Source organism: Hydra viridissima, unplaced genomic scaffold, assembly GCF_058129835.1.
Source record: "Hydra viridissima isolate aposymbiotic clone 2 unplaced genomic scaffold, HvirCarnegie_v1 scaffold_2, whole genome shotgun sequence".
Lineage (NCBI taxonomy): Eukaryota > Metazoa > Cnidaria > Hydrozoa > Anthoathecata > Hydridae > Hydra > Hydra viridissima.
Window position 1 is genome coordinate 6,109,659 of NW_028324301.1, and position 13,352 is coordinate 6,123,010.

Below are 13,352 nucleotides of genomic sequence, written 5' to 3' on the forward strand. Positions count from 1 at the left end.
ACTTCCTCAAATATCAATATACTTTGTAAAGTTGTAAGTTACTGATATTAAAGAAATGTTGTGTAAGATTAAAACGTCAAATATAATGGTTGCAGTAAATCTCTGTTAAAGGTTGACCCACCGAAAGTGATATGCTTTTTACCAAGAATGAAAATGAAATGACTAATAGAACGTAAAAAAAGTTAGAAATAAAGAAACACTATCTTTTTTAAACAGAGAACTGGTGTCAGAATATTAATTACACTTTACACAATTGTCTATATTTTTAGTATTATTAAAAGCGTCATGTGATTTTGTTATCTCATCATTTCGGAAGTTTAAAACTTGGTTTTTTAAAGTTCATTTTAAATGAAGGCTGTCTTCATTTAAAATGAACATTCAAAATAGGATATAAGAGAAACGAAGCATTATCTTAGCGTAGGGCTTTTAATTTATTTAAAGCTATGAACTAGCAACTTTGAAATTAGTATTCACGGACTATATGTTTATCAGATTAACTTTTAAATCAAAAACCAATAAAAAGCAGAATGTCTCTCTTTCAAATAAATTTTCTGATTGGTTATTGTCATCTGAGGGAGAAAAAAAATTATTTTCTCTGGGGAGAATTTCGACTCTATATTTTGAATAGGAGAATTTCGCTTAGGTTTCTTTTTGTTTCCATTTTTATAAACTCTAATAAATAATAAATGGTCTGGTCCGCCTTTCAGTTAATAAGTTATCTCTTTCAAATTTTCTCTTAATTTTTAAATCAAGTAAAAAAATTTTAGTTTGTCGTTGCAAGTTGGTCATATTTATTGTTTCATCCACAAACAAGCATGTTGGGATTTGGACCCCTTTTTTAAAAATCAACTTTTTTATTGCGGATTTGATTCCTTACCTGCCGATTGTTGGGTGAAGACTAAAAGTTAATTATAGTTCAGACATCAAACGTTAAAGTGGTATGTATTTTATCAAACATTAATGATTTTTAGTTTTCAACAATTTTTTTTTTTAATTGTAATATTTCTTCCACTGCATCTTCTACTGCTTATTCACCCACTGTTTGATATTAGTCGCTTTCATGCTTTTGCTAAACCAAATATTTTATGCTGATTGTTATTCCTTGTAAGACATTTCAAATTAATGAGCTTTTAAGATGACCATAAGTTTAATAATTAATATAGTAAAATGTCTTTAATTTGAAGTTTGTGATATAACAATCATTATTAAATTTTAGAATTCGTTTACCGGCAAAATAAGATAACAAAAAGTCTTCAATTATTTTATCATTTAAAACCTCCTAATTTTCAGTTTTAACAGCCGAAATGTTGCATTTAAGTATAAAAATAGAACCAGCCAATAAAGCTTTTGAACGTTTTGTTAAAATAATTATTTTGCAAGTTTAAGATTTTTTGCTCTTTATGTTTTATTGATGGCATTCGTCGTCGTTTTCCACGAACCTTGTCGTTTAGGCTCGTTCATAAATTCTGAAATCTCACATTTTAACAGTAAGAATTTGACCATGCCATAAAAATGATAGTTTTCAATTATAAATATAAAATCCTCTTTCTGTTTTAATCAATATATATTTAAAAAAGTTTGGAAAAAAGAAAACTTTATTTGACAAGTCACAGAAGAGTGATTTTTAAACCTTAAATTTGTATAAAAACGAACATGAATAGGCTTTTAAACGCTCCCTCTTTAAAAGATGAAATGTTTTAAAGATGTCTGCTCATAAAGATTTTGGTGAAACTTTATGAGCAGACTGTTCTAGAGCCAATTTTTCTGTCTATCATAGTCTCCCAATAGTATGAAATACTTTTAAGAATTAACTTTAATATTAATGAAGAAATTGTTGATTTTTCTGCCATTTAAAAGTTTTTTCTTTGTCTTATAATAAACTGCTGTGATACATCTTTGACACCACAAGACATTTTTTAGATTCCAAACTTTTCTAATTGATAATCAGAACAAAAAATATGTATACAACACAAACTGCTGGGTACAGCAACAAGTGTTTTAAATGTGTAAACTCATTGATTTTTTTTAGAAATGAAATTACATTACATAACAAAGAAACATTGAAGCGCGATAAGATTGAGCATTTGAAAAAAAAAAAGTTTATTAAAAGCGGAGCAGATGATTTCCTAGATTTTATCAATATTTTTTTTTTACCAGGGAGATTTTAAAACAAATTGACAAAATGGAGATGTTTTTTTTTATAAACGCGAGTTGTTTCAACTATAAATATAACTTAAGATTTATTAATAACTCTAAGCTAAATATTTAAATTTTTTTAAAAAGTTGTAACAATAATCATTCTTTCGTTCAACTAAAGACTTTAAAGTTTAATTAGTAAAAAGCTCAAATCGTTATCAAACAATTTTGAAGGCTATGTTAATTGCAATATTTATTTCAGAAAAAAAAAAAAAACTTTAAAAGGGTAAGACTTTATGGATGCATTTATAGGTGTGTTTTGAATACTTTGGCGCTGCTTTACCATTTTTTTTTTTTTTTTACAATTTTATGAAACTTTATTCAGAAACAAAAAGGTTAATTTACTTGAAGAATAAAACTTAATTTTATGACTAAATCTTCAAGTAAGCATTAAATCTGGCATGGAGTCCACAAATTTGATGAGGACCTCAATGGATATCTTTTTTTCTATTTTCTCAATTTTTGCAAAAAAAATTGTTTTTATTTGCTGGTTTTCTTCATTTTAAGTTGTTGATCTAAATGGCCCAAAAGATGTTTAATCGGATTAAGGTCTGGACTTTGTGGTGTTACTCCAAGACACGGTTATTAGTTAGTAACCTTTTTTTTCACAGATTTCTCAGTGTTTTGGGCCAATAGTTTACTGACAAGATTCACCTAAGTGTCATTTTATGTTTGACATGTTAAAGCATTTCTTTGTCAATGATTTCTTTTACATAACTTGACTCAGCTAAAGCAGTCCTAAACCATTTAACTTTCTCCACCATGCTCACTTTGGATGTTGATACTTGGAATTAAACTTTTGACCGGCGAATGTCCTTTGATGTCGAACGTAATTTATTTCATTAGATCGAAACAGCATAAATTCGACTCATCACTCCAGAAAAAAAAAGATTTAATCTTTGGGAACTTAATTTGAACAATCTGATTCTTATACCAATTGTTTCTTGGCAAGGCGCCAAATAACTCAATAGTTGAATCATTTTGTTTAATTTTGTAATATCTTATAACCAAAACATCAAAATAAAACGTAATTCTCTTCACACAGACGTCCTTACTATTGACTCGATCAATCAGCTCTTTAAAATTTTGAAATCATTAAAGAAGTTACAACTAAAACTCGTTCCTTTTATCGAGCTACCAAACTTCGAGGAAGAATAGTTTAAAGCCATCCCAAAAAAACCAAAAAGAGCAATTGGAAACAAAGACCACAAGTTGCGAAATCTGCATGAAAGATGTACATAGCAGCTATTTATTCATTTAAGAAAGTTAACTATCAATTACTCCTATTTAAACAACCGAGGTGTACGACTGCTTAAATAAGATAAAGTTCTTTATACCTTCCGTAATGTGGATGGCACCTAAATAGAGATATTTAAGATATTCAGCTGTTGGATTGTTGCAAGCTTTAACTGCATTAAAAGAAAATTGCCATTGTGATCAGAAATCTCATCACGATGGCAATTTTAAAAAATTAACAAGATGGTACAAGCTGTAACTTTAGATGAAACTGATAGTTTAAATCAACAAGAAGCTTTTAGGTAGAGATTTTTTCATTAAATTTGTTTTATTTTTTTTGTAAATTCTACTTTTTATTTCTTAAAATCAATGTTAAAGAGCAATCGTTTTACAAACTTTAAATACTTAAAAAGTAGTGACAGTAATTTTAGAGATAGGGAAATCTGTTAAACCTTTGTACTGCATTTCATTTCGAATTGTACTGCGTTTCAATTCCGGGCGTTTTTTGTCTAGGCAAGTAAATAGATTTACTTGTCTAGACAAGAAATGTCTCCTCCCCCTTGTTTAAGTACCCTAGACACTCACGAAAAGTAGTAGATACACATTAAATCAATCGTTAATATTTCTTTAAAGGTCGATGGTAGTCACTGGTTAAAGTTACACCAGGTGAGTTTTTGTAACACTTGCCACCTCAGTTTGCTTATAGAGTTTGAATTAGCAATCAATGTTTTTGCATAAGAAATAAGGAACAACATGGTCAAAGGTACAACAGATTTCCATAAACAGTGTGATTCAAGATGCTGTTAGAAAACGAAAATACTATAGTTTTATATTGGAGTTAAAAAATTTATTTACACAAAATTTATTTTAAGTTTTATTTTCACAGAATATAAATTTAAATTTACATAGGAAACTTACATTGAAAAAAAGGAAACATTCATCTGGATACTTTTAATGTCTTACAACTGCAATTTTCAATCTTCATTTTTCAAGTATTGCCTAAACAAATTATTTGATCAAACCCAATTTTAGAAAGAATTTTATTTCAAAACTACTTCAATCTTCTTTTAAGTGTACGCTGAGTCTGACTAGTATCAAAGGATGTTGATCTCTGTCGTGAAGGAATACAACCTTCAAATTCCTTGCAGAGCTGTCAATAAAGAGATACCGTTGGTAAGTTTGATGTGTGATAGGATGATGTCTAAAACAGTCATATCCAATTTTTCTGGAAAAAAACACTAAACATCGGTTGTATATATTGTTCGGTATTTGAAAATTTTCACACTTGGCTACAATACAGTCGGCTGCGACAAAACATTTAACTTTCAAAACATTTAACTCTCTAACTCCAGTTTGTTGGTAATTGAGGTTTACCAGATTGCTCATTTTTATCTTCTTCCACTTCTTTATAGTTTTGCCTTCTTTATAATTATTATACTTCTTTATAATCATCATCCTTATAATATGTCCAAGTTGCTTCGAGAGCAGGTGAAATAAAATAGGCAAATGTTTATTATGTGGCACCGATGCAATAGAAGGTGGTATATCAGGACTATTTTTTTCTTGTTGTTTGTCTTTTTAGAACTTCAAATATCCATCATGTAAATTTTCTGAGAACTGCAAACGGCATATTTTTTCTGATGCGTCTTTTCCATCCTTTTAATTTTGATTTACAACATTCACAGATGATTTGAACAATCCATGATTAATCTTGGTCTCCGATAAGTATCATAAAACATTTTACAGGGATATCCTAAAAAGTATTTTTCTTCCACAACTTTCATGAACTTCATATAGGCTGGCTCATTGGTTAGAAGTTTACACAATGCAAAATGTAATCAAATCTTTTAATTATTTTTAAATCTGTCATTATCTCCGTAAAGTTCAAAGCTATACTTGCTTCTCTGTCTTATATGTTAGCAAAGCTAATGAAATTTCAAAATTTCATAGGAAATTTTAAACATACCGAATGAATTTCGGCTATACACTTAGTTTACATTTTACTTTGTAGCCACAATGTCGAGGTCTAAGAAGGAGTTCCCTGCAGCCAATAAAACTGAATATCAACAACAACAACAACAACAACAAAAAACTAAACAAGTTACATTAAAACTTTAGTTTTATTGTAACAAAGATCAGGAATCTTTTATACGAGTGGTTTACTTACGCGAGTTAGTTTACTTATGCGAGACAAGAAAGTATATAGATTTTATTAAGTGTATATAGATTTTGTTAAGTGTATATATTATAGTCTTTAAAACATAAAGCTGCATAAAAGATTTTAATTAATATCTTTATCTTTTTACTTTACAGGGGCTTAAAGATCTATTTTTTCATCAAAATATTTCTTTAAAATTTACCAAAATATTTAAATATTTATAGCCCATTTTATATAGGCATTCGCTTGCTTGGAATCATAAACAGTTAATCAGCTTGGTTTTCTTTGTAAATGAATATTAATTAGGTTTCTTTATTTTACTCGACAACCCCAAAAGAAATAGCTCAAAAAAACTCAATTCACTCTTGCTGCTCAACTAAGTTTTTGTGAACTATCGCTATTTTTATTTTCTCATCTGATTGGAATCACACAGAGTTCGCATAAATCTTGGGGGCGTGTATTCGTACATTTGACCAACGACGTTTTATAAATAAACCTATTTTGAGACTTCGCATGAGCTTCAAATTTAATGATGATTTTGATTGTTGCATAACTTTTAAAATAATAAATGTTACACGAGCAGTTAGAACGAATCTAAAACAACCAGGCATGCCTTCCATAGATTGCTAAACAGAGTGCACCGTAACGCACGGTAAGAATTGTTTCTTGCATCAATTAGGTCAATTAAATGCAGAATAAAAAGAAAAAGGGTAAATTTCATTAGAAGTTGATATCTAATTTAGCTTCTTCCAGATTGTATTGATATTCTTTGGCAAATTTAAGGCCTTGTTTACGACAAGCGTTAAATTTTGAAACGTCATAAAAGAGAGTCATTTTGTCGTTACTGAATGCGCTTTATTTTCTTAGAAACTCTCGGTCTGCATTATGATTTTAAAATAAGCTAATAAATATAAAAAGAATACTATCTCGCTTCATTTATAATTTAAAAATCCACACGTTCAAACTTATGGCATTTTAAAATCCGTTTTATTTAAATTATTAGGTCAATTTCGTTTTTAGTTTTACATAAAAGGAATAAATAAAAATAACCTAAAAAAGAATTTAAAAAAAATAACCAGAGATCGCAATAGGAGTTTATTTAATGTATTTTACTTTTTAAAGAGATAAAATCCGGTTGCGAATCTCTTTTCCGCGCCGCACGAGATAAAAAATCAAGTGAATAAAGAAGCCTCTATATAATTATACCTCGCGGATGAAGTTCTTTAAATAAAAACATTTTATGGTCGTTGCAAAGTGGGAAAAGTTTACTAAAAATACTTTATATTCTCAAAAAAGCCTTTTGTACGATTTGAAATATGGCTTTTAGATAGAAGTACATTTGACATGGAAACTTATTTATTTTCAACTGTAAGTATTGCTCAACCTATTTAGAGTTCGTAACAGATTTGTCAAAGCTGGTGAGAATCAGAATGGTTCTCAGATTGAACAGAATGATGCATTGTAATCATAAATATTGGCTTAGTTAAAAAAATTTTTTTTTCTTTTGATTTACAACATTCTGATTCTCACCAGCTCAATTAAGAACAATTTTTCGTTTAAGAAAAATATAGAACTTGTAAAAAGTTTCTAATACAATTTTTCTTTTTCGTGTTTTTACGTTTTTTTCTCTCTCAAATTTAAAGTTCATGAAATATTTTTATTAAATATGCGTAACTCTAAATTTAAAACTTCAATGTACAAAGCTTCATTAATGTACAGCAAACTGTTGTGCATTAATGAAACAAAATTTAAATGTATGAGAGATCTCAAAATTAAAGTTTCTCTTCTGATTTCTTAATAGGTTTAGCTCTGAATGTTAATGTTACGAATGGCTTTGGTTTTAATCATTGTGCTGCTTTCTTTCTTATGCGGATTTTCTGTCCTACTGAACTTTAGTGTAGTCATGACAATACTTTCAAAAGGAAGGTCTAAAGACATGCGTGACATAATTTTGATGAGTCTCGCGGTATGTGACGGTGTGCAATGCAGTTTAGGGTTTCCGAACGAAATTTATGGCTACGCTCATGCAAATTATCCTCGAAACGAAAACTTGTGCAAAGCAAGCGGTTTTATTGTAATGTACTTAGCTCTAACTGCAGTATCGCATTTGGTCTGTTTATGTGTGTACCGTTACTTAACTATTGCTTATCCTCTGAAAATACAAAGCTTTTTCACGCGCTCAAAAAGGAGTGCATTTTATTTCATTATACCAAGTTGGATTTATGGATTGTTTTGGTCAGTAACTCCTCTTTTGGGCTGGAATGAGATAGTGCGCGAACAAGAAGATAATTACCGATGCTCGGTCAACCTGTACACTGATGACCAGATAAAACGTAGCTATCTATACGCGCTGTTGGTATTCTGTTACTGCATTCCTGTGAGTGTTATTTTTTTCTGTACGTTGAAAGTGCATTTAGAACTTCGCAACATGTTGAAGCTGTGTAAAGAGGTCTCTGGAGAGGAAGCCATAATTACAAAAGCTACGTACAAATTGGCAAGACAAGATTTTATCAGCGTTGGTCTTATTGTGGCGTCGTTCTTCACGGCCTGGAGCCCATATGCGTTAAGTGTTTGCTATTTATCTGTTGGGCGAAGGTTACCTTATGGTTTTTTAACATATTGTGCTTTGTTCGCTAAATCATCAACGATTCTTAATCCAATTGTTTATTGTCTCATGTATAAGGAGTTTCGTCAAACGCTGGGAAGAAAGTTTGGGAAATTTTTCAGAAGCGCAGCAGTCGCACCAGCGACAGAATGAGGGGTTTCAGTAAGTTTTAATAAAAGCTTGACTAAATCAAGATATCTCAAGATGCAAAATAGTGAACTCAAACTATTCTCAGTAATATAGTGTGTGTGTGTGTTTTTTTTTGGTTTATTCAATGAAATAGTAAGAAAATGTCTGAAGGTAGATGCGCGGTACAAAAATTTTTCAGATGTCAGTTTATACACCGCTTTTACTTTCAAAAAAGATTTTTAGCAACATTGTCAGCAGGCTGTTCAAATCAAAAGATAAACTTTTGGTTTTCTTCATTTACAACACAATTTTGTGTTTCGTTACCGCAGTTCCCTAAGACCGGAATTAAACTTTTAGTGAAGGTAGCGTCCAAACTGTTTTTTAAGTTTGGTTTTTGAATTTTTATTTTTTTATAGATAGCTAGATTTATATTTACTTTTTTAACCGAAATAAACGATTAGGATTAGCATAAATTATTTGGACATATTATACCATATTTATATTTATTTTTTAATATAAAAGTTTTCTTTGAAACCTCGTTGATTTTTGTTATTTTTCCCAAAAGAACTTAGTGAGTTTAGAAACACTTTGAGCAGTTGTGAAATGCAGATCAATGTAAATAATTAAAAAAACCTTTGCATATAGCTCAAAATAAATTGTTTGACTATTTTTTAACTTATACTCAAGTTTTATTTATTTTTGTAATGCAAACGGTTATACAAACGTATTGTAATGGGAGAGGAGTCAGCAAAACCTGTGAAGTTTGTCTGATTTAATGAAACGATTAATAAAACGTCTTTGTCTTATTAATTCTTTGGGATCCTGAAACAGTTGAACATTATGGTTGACTAAATAAATGACTTCAATTTTTAGTTTCCTTCGGCTTTGCTGCCAAAACATTGGAATTGTGATGTGATTTTGTTTAAGAGTTTTCACCACTTCGATTATCGACTTGCCGAAAACGAAAGTATTTTTTATCGAGATTACTTTTGCTAATTTTATTACTTTCTACTCTTGCCAATTTTATTACTTTCAGTAATAAAATTGGCAAGAGTAATCATTTTGATTGAATTGAAAATTCAGAGAAGATCAATCGGCTGCAAGTTTAAGAAACTTTATATAGATAAGAATGTATCTAAAAAAAAACAACAATAATGGAAGAACCAGGACTGCAACTTCATCTAAAGATAGGAAGATTTTAACAACTAGCAAACGTAATTGAAATTGCACAAGAAATAGCAACGCAGTTAAAACTCTAACACACTTCTAAATTCTGCAAAGATTACTTAAACCAATTGTCTTCTGAGTGAGTGAGATAAGTTATGGTGTGGCTACCACAGTCTCCGATCTGAACTTATAGAATTGAGAAAAAAGCTGATTTGAGAAAAAATTGACAAAAATTTTTGTTTATATTAAATTGAACACCTGTAATAGTTATCAAAAAAAACATTAATAAATTTAAAAGTTTTAAATGACTTTAAAATGTTTAAGATGGTACACTCAAAGATGATAGACTCAAAGATGGTACGCTCAAAGATGGTACACTCAAAGATGGTACACTAAAAGGGCAGACGGAAAGACAGAAAAGACATACAAACGACAAGTTTCAAAAATGAAATGAAGAAAATGTCTGAAGATAAATGTTTTTTACTCAATTTATTTGTAACTTTAACTTTTATCTAAGCAATGCTCAGATATTTTAATATTTGATTATTTCATGAGATTCGAAGCGGGATTCCTTTGTGGGACTCCATTGCGGGATTTCTTTGCGAGTTTTCACTAGAGTTTAAAACGAAGTTTTGAATTCTTTTAACACACCAATTGTTTTAGAATGTAAAGAATCTTTTTCGCCTACATTTATTTAAAACGTACATAAGAGTTATTATTTCCAATATTATTTGTAAAATGTTAAAATTGAAGCAACAACTTAATAATAAATAAACCGAAATAAGTTAAATAAACGAAATAACGTAAAAAAAAAAAAAAAAAAAAATACATCACCGCAAGTGAATGGAACAATTGCTCCGCCATCCAAATGAAGAACTTTTTACGGCTTTACACAACAGATCAATAAATATTTAGGAAAGAGGAATTTTATTGGTCGGTGCTGGTTATTTCTCTCTTTTATTAATAGCTAGAAATTTTTAAAATATATAATAATAATAATAATATATTATAATAATAATATAATGTGTGAAGTACATAAAATATGAGTATTAAAAAACACTTAAAGTAAAAAATCATAAATCAAAAAACATTTACCGTCGCTTGAAAAAACATACCTCTCTGATTAACGAGCGTTAAAAATGTGGTTGTCTTTAATACTGAATAGAATTCTTTTCCTCGATTCATTTCAAATATATTCGAAAAAATATGTTTAAACTTCTCAGCTAAAAGTCATCAGGCTTATAAAAGAGCTCGTCTATACACTCGCTCTACAGTTTTTTGCAGATGATTGTTTTACAGCCCATAATTTCAAAAAAATGTTTTTTGGTTGGGCCAACTAAATATAGATCTGTCTAATTCGCCTGATTTTATTTTAGAAAAATTTGATGACGTAGGATGAAAAAGTTCTAAAGAGAAATCTTGACCAAAGAGCTTTTTTCCCGCTAAATAAAATCGCACCCTCCTCAAAGTAAAATCGCACCCTCCTAAATCTAACATTTTATCTTGTTAACTACCCACTTTGATTTTTATTACTTTCAGTTTCGAAGAGAAAAAAAAAACCGAAGATGATTTCTAAGCAATGCCCATTTTTAAGTTATTTTTAAGTTCAGAACTTATTGTATAGTTTTTTCAATTATCGAACGATGGGCTTTTAAAATTTTGAATTGAATTTTAAATCGGAAATAGGTTAAAAGAATACTTTTAGCTTAGGCCATTGAATCTTTTCCCCTATGGAATAGTTTCATAAACAAAATTTGAAAGCCAAAATGATAGAAAAAAGGCACACTTTCCAGTTTAATGAGATTAAAACAGTATTGTCAAAATACCGTATGGGAATTCTTGATTTAGATTCGTCTGAAAAATTGCGAAGGATAATCGTACTAATTTCGTTTTGTTACAAAAAAATCAGACGAAGGCATATTTTATAGTGGACTGCATATTTTATAGTGACTACATATTTTATAGTGACTGCATATTTTATAGTGACTGCATATTTAATAGTGACTGCATATTTTATAGTGACTGCATATTTTTCCAATCTGTTTTTATTTATAGAAACTGACTTTACCAAGGTAATGTGAGATTAGGGAATGTTATCGAATTCATAAGAATGCAACAAGGGTTCTTTTTAAAAACATCAAGTTCATCCTTTTAGAAACTAAGCATTAAAGATACGAATGTTTAATACTTTTAAAGAAATTATACATTAAAAACCCTTTGAAAATTAAAGCGATATCAGCTTTATTAACCATTTTATTATTTGAGTTTTCGAAAGTACAATTGCATTTTTTTTCGTACCTTTTTTTTTTTTTTTTATAGTTCTTAAGGAAATAATTTAAACAAGAGATTCGTTTTCATCGGAAAGGCTCTTTGCTAACTTTCCAAATAATTTTTAGTATATTACTTGCAAACCAAAATAATAATCTAAAATTTTGATGCTTACAAAGACGCGCGTGGTGATAGATATTTTTATGAAGGTTGTGAATGCGGGTTAAAATTTTGATTAGGGGAAGGGGTGAACAATAGCGACGGTCTTGAAAATTGGTATTAGTTAGTATATTGTGGAACTAGTTACCCGGTTTTTCACGGGTAGTCGGGTTAAATACACATTTAGACGTCTTTACTTGTTACGCCTTTTTTTTTGCTAACTTAAAAATAATTTTTAACATATTTTTTTTCAACTTTTTAATAGTTTTTTATGTACAATCTTTTTTAAAAGTTATTTGTGCCATAGCGTTTGTGTCATTTGTGTCATATTTTTGATACAAGGTTTTAAGTGATTAGTATCTAAATACAGAAACTATGGAATTGAAAAATTACACTAAGTACCTGGTCATCCCCTGAGTAAAAAGTCCCCAGTTCACTACAACAATTGGGTCTTAGCTGGGACCCAATTTAGGATTTTGTCAGTGAAATTCAGCTGGGATTGCATTGGTTTTAATTGGGCATTTTTTGAACCTGATATTTTTACTTACAACACCTTTAAAAAAAGTTTTCCCATTTTCTTAATCGAAGGATGTTATTTATTTTAACATTTGAAAAGTAAAGGTAATATGCTTTATTAGTAAAGTTCGCTATTTAACAAAATTAGTTTTAGGGCAATAAGATGTTTAAGGCGCCTGATTCTTTGGTCTGACATTTTTAACTTTTATAAATCAATTTAAAAAACAGGTTGAATTTTCAAGATATTTTTAAGCAACAAAAGAGTATTATTAAACAATATTCGACAATGGTGCTGTTCCGCTATTCATATCCGATTAACAAAAAAACTCTGCTTCAATTTGTATTGTTTGCTTCTTTAATGCTTCTTCCCATACAAGAACTACTTTTACAAAATATAAATAAACATTTGCACAACAAAATATAATAATTTACAGCATGTATACATGTAGATAAATGTAGATCATAAACAAATGTTAATGAAATTCATTTGAACTTTTCTATATACTCTATTCTTTTTTAATACGTAATGATGCGATTGTAGTACCTTCTTACACCTTCCATAACGTTTTTGATATACAATAAGCATGGGAATTTCGGCCTTCGAAATCGACGAAATTAAACGAAATTCGTGTTTCAATTTCGTATCGAAATTTATATTGAATTTCGAAAGACGAAATTTTTAAACATTACAAATTCACGAATTTCGAAATTAAAACTTGTTTAATTTCGTGTCAATTTCGTTACTTTCAATGACCCGAAATTATACGAAATTTTTTCGCGAAATTAAACAATCCAAAAAATCGAAATTTCGTTCTCAATTTCGATCCGAAATTGAAACACGAATTTCGTTTAATTTCGTCGATTTCGAAGGCCGAAATTCCCATGCTTAATATACAAAGACTATTTTATTTCTTTATC

The 13,352-nt window shown here is 29.5% G+C and overlaps 2 protein-coding genes across 7 annotated transcripts in view; one reads left to right on the forward strand and one right to left on the reverse strand.

The window, feature by feature from the left end:
- Nucleotides 1–13,352, reverse strand: part of LOC149891668 (E3 SUMO-protein ligase ZBED1-like) — a 588,790-nt gene that overhangs the window by 497,462 nt on the left and 77,976 nt on the right. The gene's annotated exons all lie outside the window — the stretch shown is intronic.
- Nucleotides 636–8,629, forward strand: LOC145185757 (rhodopsin-like). Of its 6 annotated transcripts, none has more exons than XM_090079725.1 (2): nt 636–938; nt 7,392–8,629. In XM_090079725.1, the coding sequence occupies exon 2, from the start codon at nt 7,404–7,406 to the stop codon at nt 8,346–8,348; it is 945 nt and encodes a 314-aa protein (XP_089935851.1). In that variant the 5' UTR covers nt 636–938; nt 7,392–7,403; the 3' UTR covers nt 8,349–8,629. The 6 variants fall into 6 exon arrangements, with proteins under 6 accessions (XP_089935851.1, XP_089935853.1, XP_089935854.1 ...); XM_090079727.1 differs by lacking the exon at nt 636–938 and adding an exon at nt 2,360–2,422; XM_090079728.1 differs by lacking the exon at nt 636–938 and adding an exon at nt 2,407–2,448.

Coding starts and splice junctions, on each gene's coding strand:
- LOC145185757 (XM_090079725.1), top strand. CDS start 7,404: ATGTTAATGTTACGAATGGCTTTGGTTTTAATCATTGTGCTGCTTTCT.